The 17,507-nt window shown below is 45.4% G+C and overlaps 1 protein-coding gene across 8 annotated transcripts in view; it reads left to right on the top strand.

Annotated features, from left to right (window-relative positions):
* Positions 1-17,507, top strand: part of LOC149355213 (condensin-2 complex subunit G2-like) — a 131,171-nt gene that overhangs the window by 43,483 nt on the left and 70,181 nt on the right. For 7 of the 8 annotated variants that reach the window (XM_089583710.1, XM_089583705.1, XM_089583706.1 and 4 more), the window contains 3 exons: positions 2,833-2,925; positions 15,350-15,472; positions 16,773-16,868. In XM_089583710.1, the coding sequence (XP_089439836.1) occupies positions 2,833-2,925; positions 15,350-15,472; positions 16,773-16,868 (312 nt within the window). The remainder of the gene's footprint in view (positions 1-2,832; positions 2,926-15,349; positions 15,473-16,772; positions 16,869-17,507) is intronic. The other variant, XM_089583704.1, reaches the window with a different exon arrangement.

The following is a 17,507-nucleotide window of genomic DNA, read 5'->3' as shown; positions in this document are numbered from 1 at the left end:
ATTCCATGTGCACCTTGGTACAACCCTTTCCAAGGAATTTCATTCAGGAGAATTGGGTAACTCAGGAGTGTATCTTAAGCACAACACTGTTTGTTGTAAAAATGAACTCTCTTAGTAAAATAATCCCAAGGTCCATTATGTATTCAGTTTATGTAGGCTACCTTCAGATAGCTTGCACATCCTCCAACTTATCAACATGTGAAAGACAAATACAATTAACAGTAAATAAACTGGCAACATGGACAGACAGAAATGTTTTCCAGTTTCCTCCAGAGAAATCTAGCCATTCTTTTTTCACTCAAATGAGGCATACAGGCAGATCCCACCCTACACCTGAATGAAATAGTTACCCGTTAAAAATGAACATAAATTTCTTGGCATAAAATTTGACAGAAATCTCACTTTCCTGCCTCGCATCTCGTTTTTACTTGCATAATAGGAGCACTTTTTTGTTTTCAGAAAATCCGGCTCAAAGTTCGGGGGGGGGGGGGGGGGGCTATTACGCGATGTACAAGTACTGAAAATTTTTCGACTCGCATTCTGTCACTTTAAAACTGAGCATACCACATAAACACACATGTGTAATGGCTGCGCCCAAACTTTCCACTGCCCACATGGGACTAACCTTTGAAACGCAGGCGTCGTGGCTTCCGCGATCAGCTCTGGCTGCAAGTAACAGTGTGCTTGATCGCGGAGGCCACGCATGCACACACGAGCTTCCAGGTACTGCCCACAGATGGTGCCAGAGGCTGCGGGGCCATCGTCGTCATCGTCAACTTTTTCCTCTGCCTCGAGCTCCCGTTATCCTTGTCGGCATCTGTATCACCAGCTCCAGCTTTTTGGGGCTGTAAGGGCACGGGAGTTGTGGTAGTGTGTTAGTTCACTGTAGTTGTGGCTTTCGTGTGCAGCCACTGAGCATTGCAGTCTTAGCTTGATGGGCAAGCACTTTAATAGCTACACGGCTGGGAGTTTGCTGTCAGACACGACAAGCATGCGGCGGGCCGGAAATTCGACGTGGCCGAGAAGTGCAGCAGTTGCTACTGCAGCGTGCCTAATTTTTCGCATGTGACTCCAAGTGCCGAGGTTTTTGTGGGCTGAAGTCGGGAAGGTTTCCGGTTTGAGACGAAGCTTTAGAAACAGACATGTAAAGTGAGCATTCCTGAAAACTGTGTGTGGAATTCGGCATGTGTGGCTGGTCCATGCGATGTTGTTGCACGTGCTGTGGGTCAACAGCAGCTGCGATGGCAGCCACACTAGTAAGGACTGGTAGTCAGCTCAGCAAAAACTTTGTTAAAATAGGCTTGGGTTGTGGAATGTGCGTGCATGTTTTTTTTTTTTCTCCTGAGATGGAGGAGGCAGGAGGGCGTCGACTTGCAATCGTGTAATACAGTATTGATAACAGTTACAAGTTTGGGGTCTGTCTATTATGTGCCGAAATAAAAAAATCAGATTTTTTGCGACCAAACTGGGGGTGCGCCTAATATGCGAGTGCGCCTATTATGCGAGTAAATATGGTAAACGGTTTGAAATAGAGAGCTTCTCGATCCCTGACCGTACTCAAAGTGCTGTCAAAAAAACACTGAGGTGCCGACAGGACATGTCTGTTACAAATTTACTGCTCTGTAGTATGCTCTACCCTGGATTATGGATGCATAGTATATGGCCTACTTGTGTGGGGAACAACACTTACTAATATAGCAAAATTATTTGCGCTGCAAAAAAGGGCTATCCGAGCTGTATTCAACCTTACACTCAGCCAAGACGCAGGGGAGGTTTTTAGAAAACAAGTTACTTAAAATACAAACAATGTATGACAAAAAACTGGCTATATACATAAAGAATCAAATAAAATACAGTAAAGAAACGTTTCAGAACACATATCTGCACATGCCTGGACTATATAACTTCCGAACAGCTAAGTTCCATGTTTCAAAGTCCCGCACAAATTATGGCCACCAAATGTTGACATTTATGATACCGCGAGTTCTAAATGCTTACGCCCCGCTACTTTCTATGGCAATGGAAAAACGAAGTGACCAAAGCTGTAAAAGAGCCGTGCATGATATGCTACTTTCGTGACAGTGCTGTATAAGTAAACACCGTTGTATTTTTTTGGTATCAAATCTGTATATTACTGCCAATTTAATTTTAACCTGCGTTTTTTTCTGTTCGAAGTCGGTTGCTGTCAAATGCTTTGAATGTTTGTTTTAATTTGTTTGTTTTTGTATAGGAGGGCAGGCCTTAGTCAGGTGTTGTTTAACGCCTTTTGCCTGGTCGTCCTTGGTTTAAGTATGCATTGTAAACCAAAAATAAACCAATAAAAAAAGAGATAAAACGCACAGTTTTTTTTTTATTCATGAGGGTAGTTTAATGCACTGATGTGCTGCAGTGACCAAAGCGTGGACAAATTTATGACAGTTGAGGCATTCTCAAAACACATTGGTGATATAGTTTTGACATTTTTATGTTAGCATGCATTCTTGCTGTAACCTGGTAGATACGACTTTCTGCACTTTAAACCGCTTTCTATATTGTGTAGTACATTGTGTAGTACATTAATCGTTTACAGAATAGTCAGCGTGTCCGTTTTTGTGCTTATTGTCTGTTGAAATGTAAACAGTTTTAAATTCAGCTGTTTCTTAACCAGATTTGTGTACTATTGTGAAAGAAGCAGCTCTTGAATTGGTGTGGAGAAAGCAGACAAATGCAGTGCTGCGCTCTTGCTTGTACATGGGCAGCCTTTTCCGTCTTTCATTGTCATCTTGCCTAAATCTGTTAGTTTAGACTGTCTTTAGGCTTGCAGATTGATAGGCTTGGATGTTCCTTTTGCAGTTTTTGAAAGGGCTACATGCTGCACGGAAAGACAGAGCTTTCGCCAAGATGCTCTACCGATGCTACCTACCTATCCTCTGGCGTGGTCTCAAGGTGGGCGCTCTTTGCATCTGTGGTTGACTGAAGGTTAGGCATAGTAGTTACATACACCATTTTACGAGGAGCGGGCAGGGGAGGGAAAAGTACTCTATAACACGTGCGCTGCGCGACACCCCACTGTTGCCGTCCTCCCCTGGGCTGACAATCCAGCGGCGGAGCAATGTCCGGCTGCGTAGCCACCGGTCAAGCGCGTGTTTGCATCTGTACAACAAAAGTAGCAATGTTGTACGGAACGCCAACATCCTCTAGACATCACTGTTTTATTGCTGGTTGCGGAAATAGTCGATGAAAGTAGGAAAAAAAAAAAATTGCCGCCAGTATGTACGTTCACCATGTTATGCGAAGGTCTCAGCGCGTCTGCGATGTCTACTTCTTCACCGCTTTCCCGCGGGTCCCGAGTTTGCATTGGCAGTGGACGTAGTTGGTGAACAAAAATACCTGCACCAATAAAAAGCTTAAGCGTCAGCGCACTTCGTGAATGAAATGCAGACAGAAACAAACCCACTGCCTGTGCTTAATATTGGGGACGGAACGAAGCGCAGCACCTGGGTTACCAAACTATATACTCTGTGCATAATTTTAAGAGAACAAGTTTTTGAATGGCCTTGGCAAAGCTGTTTTAATTCAGCAGGGCACGATGCAAGGACTTCACAAATTTGGTCACAACTTCGTTTCACCACCCCACATGATCGCCAGTGTCGGGAATGTGTGGGCATCGCAACCTGAAAAAAAAAACAATAATAATTAAACCTGTTGTTAGTACGAAAATACTAATTTAAATTGCACAACATGGCATGAATGGAAGCGGCGACACGAACTTTGACCCAACTGCAAAGTGAGAAAAAATGCATCTACGGCAACGTAAGAAGAAAAAACACACGGCATGCACAGGATGGTAAACTCTGCTATGTATTGTAATAAATTATTCGACTGAAATCACATAGAATGCACTGTAAAAAGTCCACACTATGCATAACCATGCCAGAGATGCAACAAATGCAGCAACTTGAGCAATGCTACCCGATTGAGATTGGAATTCTCAACACAGGTCCAGCGATTCAGCCTGTCAGTAAGTGTTAATAGCGTTCCATTACCTTACTATCCTATCAGACCATGTAATTGCATATTTTCTGGTATTTGTGAACCAGTGAGCACTGGCTAGAGCAGAGTAGGCGAATTGCTTTCAGTGGACTGGCTTGTATTTCTCGGTATGAACAGCCTTATGCGAACGGCATATGAGGGACCGAAATTCAGTTTCATCTCGCCTATCTCCGCAAAAAAGCATTGCACCGATCAGACGTGGATTCGTTTTGGTCACGTACTCCCTGTTGTTTCCAAAATGTTCAATTTGTGAACTGGGTACTCTGTCGCAAGCTCTGCACCTAAATTTTCACCCTCGTCATGTCCAAGCATGGAGGCAATGAAAGCGTTCGGGAGAAACTATGTTCCATGAAGAACTATATATTCGATTGCTCTCCGCTATCTTGAGTTTCAACGCATTTTTCTTTAGTTTTTCCAACATGCAACACTATGCCACGTTTGCACTACAGGCAACCGGTGACAAAAACTACACGCGTGAACTGCGAGCATGGCACTTACCGATGCTGATCGCTCTGTCGATGAATGGCCTCCTGCTCTCGGTTTGTTGTTGCAGGCGCTAATGGCTTAGCACACATGAGGATGAACACGAGGCGAACCCTCATGCACAATTTCTAGGTTTGACAGGAATGAAACAGGTGAATGACACTTCCAGAGATCACACACTGCTTCGTCTGCAGCCCACGGGCTGCAAATTATCAGCCCACGATGGCGTCGACGGTAGGCGGTGCTCGAGTAAAACAAACATGATGGCGCGCAGGTATTGAAACTAAAACCGTGTATAGTGCTGCAGGAGGTACAGAATTGTGGGTCTGGAATGTGCAGTGCATTATGAGGAGCTTTGCGCCTGATGGCTTAAAGCAACTTTCTGGAGCCTATCTGTTATGACAGACTCTCAATCTAGATAAAATTCACTTTCATGGCACTTGTCAGCGTTGTAGTGTTTTGTGAAGCACAGGTTTGCTTCTGGACCAGTATGGTATTGCTGTACCATTCACTATGTTCACTGGGCAGAAGTGAAGGCATTTTATGCCTTCTTGTTCATATGAAAAATTTAGAAGTCAGAACTTACCACTGTCTAGACATAAATTTTGTTGGTTGGGCAGTCCAGTTTTCGTAGGAACAGTGCCTGGGAAAGAACGGCTAAGCATTTTCTTATTTTCGCATTTCCCATTCTTTAGCTGCCTGCACCTTCAGAAAGTTTTAATTATGTACTGTGAGTTGCTGTGCACAAATGTGGCCAGACCATCATCACTTCAGTAGTTATAGAGCGGTTTCTCCTGGTGGCTCTAGTCTCGTTTGGCAACATGGATTGCTCTGCATTGTTGAGGTGAACAGCAGGTGAGCATGGAGCTGCAATATCCTGCGCTGGGAGTGCAACATAAGGCATTTAAGTGCAGGCTGTTTGTCTGTAGATATGATTGAGCGTATGATTAGCGTATGATTAGCAACTTTAGCCCATGGGTAAATGGTTCAAAACTACTGAAAGGTATCGTTTGTGGCACTTATTCTCCATTTAGCTACACAGTGCAATGGATAAGCAATGCTCTGTGATATAAACAATGTTTTGGCCGGCTTGTTCAGACTGGTTACTGTTGTTTTTACTTGCAGTTGCTCATAAATATTCTTTCGGGAATTTCGTCTTCCCACTGTCTGTCCCGCTCCCCAGCAGGAGTACATCTTTTGTTTAGATATATATAAAAGGCTGTCACAGAGCTCTGCATCAGGGTGGTCAACTCTTGGGCCCATATTCTAACTTCGATCTTTTTAGGGAATTTAAACATTTTTTCATTGATTGAAGCAGCAGAACCAGTCGTGGCTCTCAGTTGCAATGAAAAATGCAGGGATGCAGTTGCACTGGCGGCTACTCAGTCTCAGTAGTTCCTTGCAGCACTGCCAAAGCTGTGATGATCACAGAGGTGACGTTCTGATGCTGCGGTATGCGCCAGTATAAAAAGGGCATATGGGGCATATGCTAAAAAATAGCGTGCTTCGTAGTGTACATGTGCCCAATGGCATTTCAAATTGAGCCTTACCATATGCTCGCATTACATACGCTGTTTCCCGAGTTTAGGGTGCATGGTTCTTGCGGACGCTAAAATATCGTTTTCAGAATTGCGGCCCCCTTCAAGCAGGGCCCCTCGCACCAGTCTGGCTTCATCATTGTTACTACCATTTTCAGTACGTTCACTGGCTATAAATGGGGCACCGGGCTTTCGCTTCATCTCATCTCTCCTGTAACAGTGTATGAGCTCTAAATTTGAATTATTTTTTTATTTATAGTGGCAGTTCTGCCGCTTCTATGCTGCACCGAAGCACCCCTGCCACTTGCAATCGATCCCCTGGTGCAAACGAAGCGGTGGCCTTGTGGTAGAGCATCCGCCTCACATTCGGGGGAGGTGCTGGGTTCGATCCCCGGTGCCGCCGGGTACCCACCGGTTTTCTAATGGGTACAAGATTTCCCCCGGCCAGGTGCTCGGCTTCTCTGGGGTAAAATGCTTGGGAAAAGGGTCCTGGGCCAAACCGTTGTGTTGACGGGCCTGTGATTTGTTCCGCCGTCAAACAACCCTAAGTCTGCCCAGTGTGGTATAAGCCCACTTGCGGCCCTTTTTTGGAGATGGAGCTGTGTGTTGCATAAGTTCTCTGTCTCTTCAGCCGGGTTCAGCTGGCGTGAGCCTGTGAAGCAAGCCGAAGGCTGGCTGAGATTGGGTTCCCAAAAACATGGGTGAGCTCTCACCTGAGGCGACCCTATTAAAATAGGGTTAAAATCTGTGCTCCCTAACGGGAGTACAGTGCCTCGGGGTTGGTTGTTCTTCGGGTGTGGTGAACTGCAGCCCTAACCAGAACATTAGCAGTTTCGCTTATGTTGGGCTGGACTGACTGGTGTGCTGTTGTCGGCTGTCGACCGGAGGGTCGGCTACCTGGCCACAATCTAAGTCTGTGGCTGGGGCTGTGGAGTACTAGGTTTGCTCCCAGGGCAGCTAACACTGGGAGGGGTAGCGTCCTCCTGTAACCTGGCAGGGTGCGGGTACTGGTGATGAAGGCCCTAGGCGTAACGCAGGGAGTAGTTGCGCACTCCTGTAATCCAGTTAATGGGATGCGACACGAATAATGATCCTGGGAAGGGTTTGTGGTGACCCTTTCTTGGGACTTAAAGTGAGAGAGTTCATATGCCGCGGCAGCCTAGGGTTAGGCTGCTGTGGCTAAGTCTCAAGCAGATTCGCTCCAAGGAAATCCCCGCTGGCCAAAGTTATCAGGGGTAGGGTCACCCCTGTGTAACCCGAGCCCTAAGACCACTCGGGAGCACTGCTTGAGTCTGTCCTCGTTCCCCCTCCGGGTAACCAGGGCCATCTCTGGGAAACGCTGAGGCCTTCGGGCATCTGAGCAGGCTAAGAGAATGAGGACGATGCGAAAGCAGAACTGGCACTTGCATCCCTTGAGAGTCTGTGAGTAGTACCGTTGTGAGACCATAAGGGGTGTGGGATGAAGCCCACACTCGCGCTGCCGGTACATAGGCGGTAGGTCCTAACCTAGTGCACCATGGCCGGCGTCAAATCCAAGGCACTTGATAAAAGTTGGTAGAATCTGGCTCTTGCTTGCAGCGTGGCACGAAGAGACTACCCAAAGTCAAGGGCGCCTCGGCGTCTGGCAGGGGTGCACATCACGGAAGTGCACCATGGGGAGTAGCGACGCCGCCTGTCCGAAGCTCGTGGGTGTGACCCACACACGACCAATGGGGTGGCAGTAGTTGGCCGGTCCGCCACGCTTGATGGGAGGGCTTTCGAGCCCAAGGATGACCAAACCTAAATTGGTACAAGATCTCTGGTGTGGGGGTCCACCATGCACTTTGTGCAAGAGACTTGCACTTGGGAAGGGGTCTGGCCCTGGCCTAGTCCGTGTACGGCTGGGGGGAAACTCTTTTGGCAGACCGAAAACTTCATGGCGATGGAGATGTGTGTTGCATAAGTTCTCTCTCTCTTCAGCCGGACTCAGTTGGCGTGAACCTGTAAAGCAAGCCAAAGGCTGGCTGAGGTTGGGTAGAGATTAGGTTCCCTGTGACGCTTTGCCCACAGTGACGGGATTTGAAGGCACAGGCTCCTTTTCCAAGTAATGCAGCCCTAGGATGCTGAGCACCAGGCCAGAGCATAGCTTGAGCCCTATTTGAGAAAACCGGTGGGTGCCCGGCCGGCGGAGGGACGGACCCACCACCTCCCGAAGCCGAGGTGGGTGCTCTGCCATGAAGCCACGGCTGTGGTGGCAGAGAAATATGCATGATGGCGCAGAGAGACTATGAACTGTACAATAAAACTGAACAATGACCCAAAATAGGGAAAGGGAAGGCAAAATACACTGTTGCCTGCGTGATTGAGAAAGGCTATGACAGCAGGATCAGCAGCACCCTTCGGCCAAAGCGGTTCGAACGCGCTTCGAGCGCTCGCCCTAGTGCAACAGCCTTTCACTCATACGTGAGGAGAAAGCAAGCCCTTCCGCAGGGAAAAGCTCCCACAGTACATACTGCCGCCTGCAGTTCTGACCACAGAACGCAGAACTCTCTCCCTGATCCACTGGCACACAGCAGGATCAGAAGCAGTTGTGGCCTCGTGCTTGAGTGCTCACCTCAGCTACGGGAGGTCGGGGGTTCGATTCCCGTGGCCGCCGGTCTACCCAGCCTGTCAATCCTGTGGGAACATGCGGTCCCTCAGCCTAGCACTTGGCTCTCCAGGGGTCCACTGCGTGGGAAGGACAGACTGCGCCTCGAAATTCCTGTTGAATGCGGGCAAAAAAAACGACATCGGTGAAAACCCGCCTCAAAACTCGCGCCTTGTGCCAGTTACAAAACCTACTGATGTACGTACAACGTTCAACGTTCAAATGGGTCTCTGACTCCACTTCTCAAGGTGGGGTCAAAGACCCATTTCCCAAGCATTTCACCCTAAAGAAGCCGAGCACCAGGCAGGGGAAAGCTTGTACCCATTGTATCACCGGTGGGTACCTTGCAGCACTGGGGATCGAACCCCTCCCTTATCACTGCTGCTGATGCTGATGTGTAATGAATGTTACAGTGTAACGAATCCCTAACGTAACGAATGCAACGAATCCGTGTAATGAATGTGTAGCGGCGGTTGACCTTGATGTAACGAACTCGCTAAGCTGACTATCTGTTAGCTTGTGCTGAGTTACGAAATCTGGATGGAGAAAAGTTTCACGACTATAAAGTATGAACTGACATGAGAGGAGCATCAACGAGTGACTGCAGTTGACAATGCATCGTGCTCCAGTGCCATCGACGCACCTGCATTGCTTTCGCCTCTGGAATGTGATACCACGTGGCACTACAAGAGTTCATGCTCAGCAGCAGTGAAAAATGATAGGGCATAGCAAAAATGAAACTGCTTGAGCAGTGTGCCCCATCACCACCGTGCGGTTGTCCGCGTGATTCCGATGCTGATAGCTCTCGCGCGTCGGGAGTCTGACGTGGGTATGACAGAGAGCACCAGCTATGCAAGGTGAAGGGTCTGTTTCCTGGCGCAACAGTGGCGGGCACAACGAGAGAGGGAACATGAAGGAAGAAAGCTACCCTCTGAGGGAAAGCTACTCTCTCCTTCTCCTCTACCCTCTCTCTACCCCTTTCCCTCCGAGGGAACCGAGGGAAGAACTGCCACTCGTAGCAGCATTGCGCGAGCCATAGTGAAGGGCGGCAGCTGCTGCCGCAGTCGCGCTATGCGTGCGGTCTTGAAACGTTTCTCCGCATTTATGACATCGAGTAACGCTGTTTTCTGTAGACACTTTGAAGGTGAATTGACCTGCATTTATTTCTTATTTTGATTTCTGTTCTGCTGTGTCCTTTTGACTCTTCTCGCGAAAACTGCATGTAATGGAAATCTGGATGTGACAAAAATTTCTGACTTTTTTCGATTTTACTATAACGAGGTTTAACTCATGAGGCAAGCATTGGTACATTGGCCAGTTTGGCCTATGTAACACATCCCTTATGATAGTGGAATTCTGTAGGCCACATTGGTCCTGCAGGGCATATACAGCTTTCTATGTTTTATTGGGCAGGGCAGTTTTTTGTTGGCTCCCATTCTAACAACGAATTGGTGCCATTAGGCTGAACTTATTGTTGTGTCTTCATTTGCATATGCTGAAATAAATGCGCGAATGTGACAGATGGCATAAAATTGCACAAAATGCTTGCGTTTAGCATACGTAAGCATACATATGCTTATGGTATGTAGACAGCGTTCATTTATACTCTTTTCTAACGATATCTGTGTATGCCATGAGCTGACGACACGTAGACGACAAGGCATGGAGAAACATGTTTAATGAACTCTCCTGATTGGCTGAGGAGGTCTCTACCTTCCATAGTTCTGCAGGGAACTTATGAGGTGAAGTATAGCCGTAGACTACTTGCAAACAAGCGCAACATGCTCAAAAACAATATATCATACATGAACGAAATTGCCATCAAGGTAAATTGCTTCTTTAAATATAATAGTGCTTGTTAGTAAAAAGAGGCATACTTTATATTGCTGCCTTTGAGTGCAGCTGCTTCACAACTGTAGCAATGTCCAAGGAGCTTTGCAAACACCGGGAATGGTTGTTTGAGGTACGTGTGTCTCAAAGGTATACGTGTGTCAAACTGTTGGCATTCAAAATGCTGGCATTGTAGGCCCGTCTGCTGTGTCAGCCACCTTACAGCAAGAAATAGTTGGCAAGTCAAGTACGTTTCAGTAGTGACATGCACTTCATCATTTTCATGTCTGGTCCAGCCATACTTTGCATTGTTGCATCTGCTGCTGCAGCAAAGTGGTTTTTTGGGCATGTTGGTGAGACATGATATAAAGTTGAAGCGCACAAGACAAGGACGGTGAAAGAGATGAGAGACAAATGAGCGCTAACTTTCAGCAGTTTATTGTGAATAACAAAGCAGCATATAAAGGCTAATCGTGGCCGGTAGCACACATGCGGTATCACACATGCGGTATCACACATGCGGTATCACACATGCGGTATCACACATGCGGTATCACACATGCGGTATCACACATGCGGTATCACACATGCGGTATCACACATGCGGTATCACACATGCGGTATCGCACAACATTCTTTTGTTGGCCTGAACTTCACATGTATGTATTTGTCACTGCTGGTAAAGGGTAGTTCGCATAAGTTGCAGCGTACCAGGGCATTTGCAAGCAGTTGACTGTGTTGATTGAGATGAATGCATGAGAATTCATTGCCCAGATCATTGCCCGGCATCCGTGTATGCCAAGAATTTCTATTTTTGCATTTACCGCATTATTTTCTTTCTGGATTGACATCTTAGGATATCGCTTCTAGCACCATCAACGCACACTGGCATTCTTTTATCATTGCAGTTTTTTTGCATGTGGGTCAGAGTTCACTAACAAAAAAGGCAGAAAGTGTTGAATACCACGAATTCCGTGAAGCACACCTCGAAGCAATTTCTCCATTTTTTGTAATTTTTGCTAGGGGTGTGCGAATATTGTCATGTAGTGGTGTCAGTCCAGCAGTGAGGAAGGCAGCGAAAAGGGCTTCCAAAAGAAAACTTTATTGGGCTGACCTGTGCCCTCAGTGAACTGAATGATTTGGTGGTGGTGAAAGCAACAAGCATGCTCTGCGGTCATCGAACAGAATGCCTGCTGTTTGTGGCCGCCCTCAGTTTAAAGCTGGCAAGGAGCCTTCGAGATAAAGACGTAAAAGCAACTGCAACAGTCTGGAAAAATGTGGAAGGAGTTGTGCGGGACCATGATCAGTCGAGACAAGTCTGGTTGCATCTCGAGTCACAAACAAATTGATAATGCCGGTGGCTTTGAGTGTGAACGAATAAACAGTACAAGGATGCATGTCAATATTCAAAATTTTCAAACAGCGAATCAATTATTTTTTTATTTCATATTCGCTGAATGAATCAAATAGTGAATGTTCAAAATTATTCACAACAAATCAAATCTGTTTTCAAGGTCTCGAATAGTTTTAAAATAAGTGGCTTGGAGTTTGAATAGGGAACGCTGTAGTTCTCTTCGGCCACTGTTTCAAAAACGATCCACTCTGATGCTGCTCAGAATGCTGCCATTATCTGTCTCTGTGGGAAGGTGGGTTCAGTGCTGCAACGCAATCCATTCATGTGGTGGCATTATAATGCTTGTATATATGGCCTTTAGGATTGGCCGATGCAACAGGGTTCAGCCAGGCTTAGCAAACCCTGCCTTTATGTCCTGTATTGGAGGCTGTGGCTCGCTCTCATTGCTGTCGTCAGCTGAGATTTGGCTCTAGTTTGCTCACTGCCATCATAAGTAGTGGGAGGTCACTTAATTGTCCTGTGCATATGACATGACATTCATAGAGTTAATATACGGGCTTCGTGTTGCGTGTCCCCTAGTGGAGGTCAGTGGTATGTCTTTCGTCATTTACAGCTTTAATTCTACGACTTGCAGTGCCACCACTAACTAGTTCTTTGCTGTTTTGCAGGAATATTCGTTTCCTGCAAATATTTGCACAAGTAATGTGTAATCACACAAATATTCAATTTTTATTCTATTCGTATTCAAAGATAATGTCCCTTGTGGGACTTTTATGAGAAAGTTATGATGATGGGGATTTGTTCCTCTCACTATTCGATTTGGTTTCAAAAAAGTGCCATTTGGACACCCGTAGTTTTTATACAGTCAAACTTGGCTATAATAAAACTGTTCATAACAAAATAAAGAATACAACGAAGGAATAGCGATTCCTCTTGGGAGCCCCCGTAGAATGCTATGTATTTGATATCTTGTTTTTATATTCTTGCAGTGGGATATAACGAACCTCCACTGAACCCCATTGGTCATTTCTTGCTGAGTATGTTAATTTGTAATGGTACCCAACACTTACATACTGATTTGATGTGGCAAATCGCATTTCCCCCATTTTCTAACCTCCTTACTGCACACGGCCCACAGAGTGTGCTCAGCTTCCCTAGCTCCATGTGCGGTTTAGTTTCCGTTTTCGCAGCTTGGTCGCATGGTTAAAATTGTTTGGTAGTGTGCTTGATGGTATCGAGGTCTCGCTGGTTTCACAGGACCAAGCAGTAGAAAAAGAAACAGTAAAACAGTTTCCATTGACCAGAGCTTTTGGTCTGGCATATGCATTCTCCACTAGGCATTCCGGTCGTTTTTCGCTAGACATTCTTTTTTTTGGCTGCCTATGATTTGTATTGTAGTCTTCTCATTCTCATGTGCTTTTATATTTAATCGAAGGTGTTTAATTTATACTTCCATTTTACAACTAGGTTTCTGATTGTATCTTTTCCTTGTTTGTGAAGTTTTTTACATGCACTGTACAGCCGACCAAATCTTTAGCTGGCATGCGTGACAGCCGCGTTTTTCATGCTCCTGTAGCTCATGACGGAGCAAACTTGCGGAAATATCAAATTTAAGCACAGGCTCACTAAGCCCGTGCTTAATTGAAACTGAAATTCATTCTACAACAAACAGATCCTGCAAGGAGGACAGGAGAAAAGCTGTGTGAACAGATTGAAAAGCCCTGACCCCCCAACATATTGAGCGTTCCGCAAGTTTGCTTCATCCCAAAGCGCAGGAGCACAGAAAAAGCAGCCGTCAGGCATGCTAGCTAAAGATTTGGCGGGCTGTACACTACCCCCCTATGTAATACCCTCGAAAGAGGACCTTTAGGGATGTCTTGAATAAAATAAATAAAATGCGAAGAAGTGTTGTCTGCGTGCTTTGTGAGCTGTGTGGTGAAGCCAACAAAAACAAGTACCTTATTTGCTTGATTCTAACTCTCCCTGAATTGTAACGTACACTAGATTTACAAGGCAAAAAAATAAAAATAAAAGTGCAATGACTGATTGTAGCACGCCCCGGATTTTCTAGCTTTGATACACACGGTCACCTTATTTTAAAGCGTTAGCTTTTCTTTGCATGTTACTTGAGTCTTCCTCGCCATCCGTACTGCAGACCCTGGCAGAGTGCCCAGATGCTCCTATAACATCAGAGCGTTTATCTTCCACCTGGAGCTCTGGTGGTGGCAGCATGCTCAGTGAATTTGGCACAAAGCCAAGATGCTGTGCTGTGCCCTGAACAGGAGCTTCATTGATGGTTGCACGCTCGGTGCGGGGCTTCCCATCTTGGCCAGGGTTTGCCTGGAAAGCTGCATCCAAGCTCGCCTTTTTTTTTTTAACTCAGCATCTTAGTGAACTTGGTGGGTCTTCGTCACAACGGATGCTTCCATGTTGGCTGAAGTCAAGGTCTGCACCTTGCTCTTTTACACATCAGATGCTCGCAAGGCCTATCTGTATCCACAACTGCGGTAGGCTAGGTAGGCGATGTCTAGAATATTGGTGCACAAGAAATACCAAGCCGCTTTTTATTATGACGATGACAATAGGCTGTTGCTGGCATAGTTTCATTTTTATACTCGATTCTAGCGCGCTTGTCATTTTTAAACAATTTTTTCCCCGAAAAAATGTGCGCATTAGAGTCAAGTAAGTACGGTACTCTGGACGAAATAGCCACTAGTACGCGCTCTCTTTCTGAGGGGTCCATATCGGGTTTAGGACCGAGAAAACAAAGCTAATATTCTGAATGTGCCTCTCCCTGTCCTTTACGACATTATTCTTCCAAGACTTATTAGCTAGGCTCTGAAAGTTCATGTGGGCTGCGGAAAGCATGGGTTTACATTGGCAAGGCTGACATATCTGGTTGGTGCACATGTATTCAGCCTCGTCATGGGAGCTTAGTGTGAGTGTTGAAGGCTTCCTTGGTACACATTGGCAGCACACTGAACGCCGGCTTTGTTATCCTTGTCATACACAGTAGAAGGTAAGCCCACTGGCACGTGAAAGTTGCAGCTAAGGTTGCGGACCATTACAACGAAGCAACAGCTATAGTGAAAAAATCACTGGGCCTCTGACTTTGTTATACTATTGAGGTTCAACTGTAGCTCTTTAATACTGGGCTTTTCAAGCATGATTGCACACCTCTACTTTTCACGCTGACATGTTGGTATGTGATCTGTGTCTTACAGTTTGTTTGCAGGTTTGGAATGGGATGTTTGTGTATTGAAGATAATTGAGAAATTTTTAGTGGTATGGATAAATGCATGTGACGGTTGGCAGTTGTGTTTCCATAAAATGCCAACACTACACTGGTTGTATCCACTGGTGTGCACATTGTGAGCTTGTTTGCATCACATGCTAAACTCCTTGTCAAGTACAGAATCGGTGAGTCCTGTGTGGTCTACTTTATTTTACAAGTAACGCCTCCCCTGTTTATTTTTCTTGATCCAGGCGCTACACTACAAGGTACGCCACAGCTCTGCCAGAATCTTTTTTGACTCATTCCCACTGCTGGAGAGCACTGCAGCTCCCCTGATGGAGCAAGAGTTGGCAGAGCACTTCAAGACAATGCATGTGAGTTTCTTGGAAAGAAAGGGAAAGGGTCTTCCGGGGCCTGCTGTTTCACTGCAGCTAGACTGGCGGCAGTTCCTGAAGCAGAAGAGATTAGATGCTGTCAGAGCAGTGACCAAAATCAGATATCTGTGGAAACTTCTAATTTCTGTGCTTTTTAAAACATTGACTCCAATCCTAGGAGCCTTCCTGCTTAGATGCTATACTACACATGCCCCTCTTTCCCTCCAGAATGTTATGCCGCTGCTGCGCTAGTGTAAAAATAGTAAAGGAAAACATTGAAAACAGTGTTATCTATGCTGAATTGCTTAGCATAATCACAACACTGCTCTTCAGAAATGCAGTCCAACCCATAATAGGAAACATAATTCATAATGCAATAACAGCTCAAACACTAGGACATGTTAATTGAGTTTTGCTGAGTGCCTAGCCACGGAATCAGCAGCAGTGAGAAAATTGATGTATGTGCTGCAGGGTGTTGTAATGCTATAGAATACAGCATAAATGTAACACATAAAGATTGCATGAAATTTGTTCTCGGGGAAACTGAGAGCGAAATGGCAGGCTTTGTGGGATAACGATGTAAACAACAAACTACACCTACGGAAGCTGATCATTGAGGAATGGAAATCATAAAATCATGAGAACACTTAATTGAAGTAGTTTTGTCTCTTTTATGTTGAACACTCATTAAACACTTTACTTCATTCGCCGCCGCGGTGGCTCAGCGGCTATGGTGCTCGGCTGCTGACCCAAAAGACGCGGGTTCGATCCCGGCCGCGGCGGCTAGAATTTCTTTGGAGGAGAAATTCTAGAGGCCCGTGTACTGCGCGATGTCAGTGCACGTTAAAGAACCCCAGGTGGTCGAAATTTCCGGAGCCCTCCACTATGGCGTCTCTCATAGCCTTAGTCGCTTTGGGACGTTAAACCCCATAAACTAAACTTTACTTCATTCTCTCAAAGCAAGATAAACATACACGTGAACTATATGGAGAGATGGTCACAACAGATCGCATCCTATTTTCATGCACAAAACTCGACAAACTAAGAAAAAAATGTTTCTTGCAATTTAATGAACAGATCCCATTCCACCCTCACTTATTCTTAGTACAAAATTCACTTGTCGAAATTTCCTCTGTTGTTCTTAAAAGAGGGCAAGCTTTCAAAAAGCATTTCATTTCTCTCCGACCAAGCAAACATATATTAAACTTTGCATTTTGCACGTGATTGCCTTAGTCGCTTATGCGCCATTAAACACAGAACAGGCACCTACTCTGTCCTTGTCGTACCTTCTGTTCTGCAGAATCTTCTAGAGGACCCTGTTCCAGAAGTTCGAGTAGTGGCAATCAGGGGTGTATGCAGAGTGCTGACGGATTTCTTTGAAATTATTCCCATCCATGTGAGTGAAACTGCTGCTCCAATTTCTTTTTTCCGTACCTCAGTACAGTGCAATTCACTTAAGATATTGAGAAAATTTGAAAATTCGATCATTGTAACCAATATCGTTATTTATTTGTAATATCCTTAGGGCCTAGGTCAGGCGTTACAGAGGGGAGTGGAATGCATAAAATTACAGGAGTAAGAGAAAAACAGGCATACAATAATATCAAACTGAAAAACAACAGTGCAAAAATGATTAATGATAGGAACGCCAAAATATACAACATTACGAAAAAATATTAAGCAGTGCAAAAAATCAATTGGGAACACCAAAATGAGCTGTTAAAACATTTTTGAACAAGCTAATATCTGTTATAGACACTAGCGCCTCGGGAAGATGGTTCCACTCATTAATTGAATGCGGGAGGAACGAATCCAATTTTATGATGATAGTCGATGTGACGTGATGATGTATGAGGGGGCCGCTGAAGCAAATGGTAGTGAAGTGTATTATGATAGTATATTTTATATAGCAGGCATAGTTGGAGTATCTGACATCTTTATGACAGTGCTGGCAGGTGTAACGTGTTTTTCATGTTAGTTGTGCTTGCAGTACGGTAATTACTGAGTATCTAATGAGCAGACCGATTTTGAACAG

This window comes from Amblyomma mixtum, chromosome 3, assembly GCF_055824585.1.
Source record: "Amblyomma mixtum isolate Tamu chromosome 3, ASM5582458v1, whole genome shotgun sequence".
Taxonomy (NCBI): Eukaryota; Metazoa; Arthropoda; class Arachnida; order Ixodida; family Ixodidae; genus Amblyomma; species Amblyomma mixtum.
The sequence above is the reverse complement of the archived record's forward strand: the minus strand, read 5'-3'. Positions and strand labels throughout refer to the sequence as shown.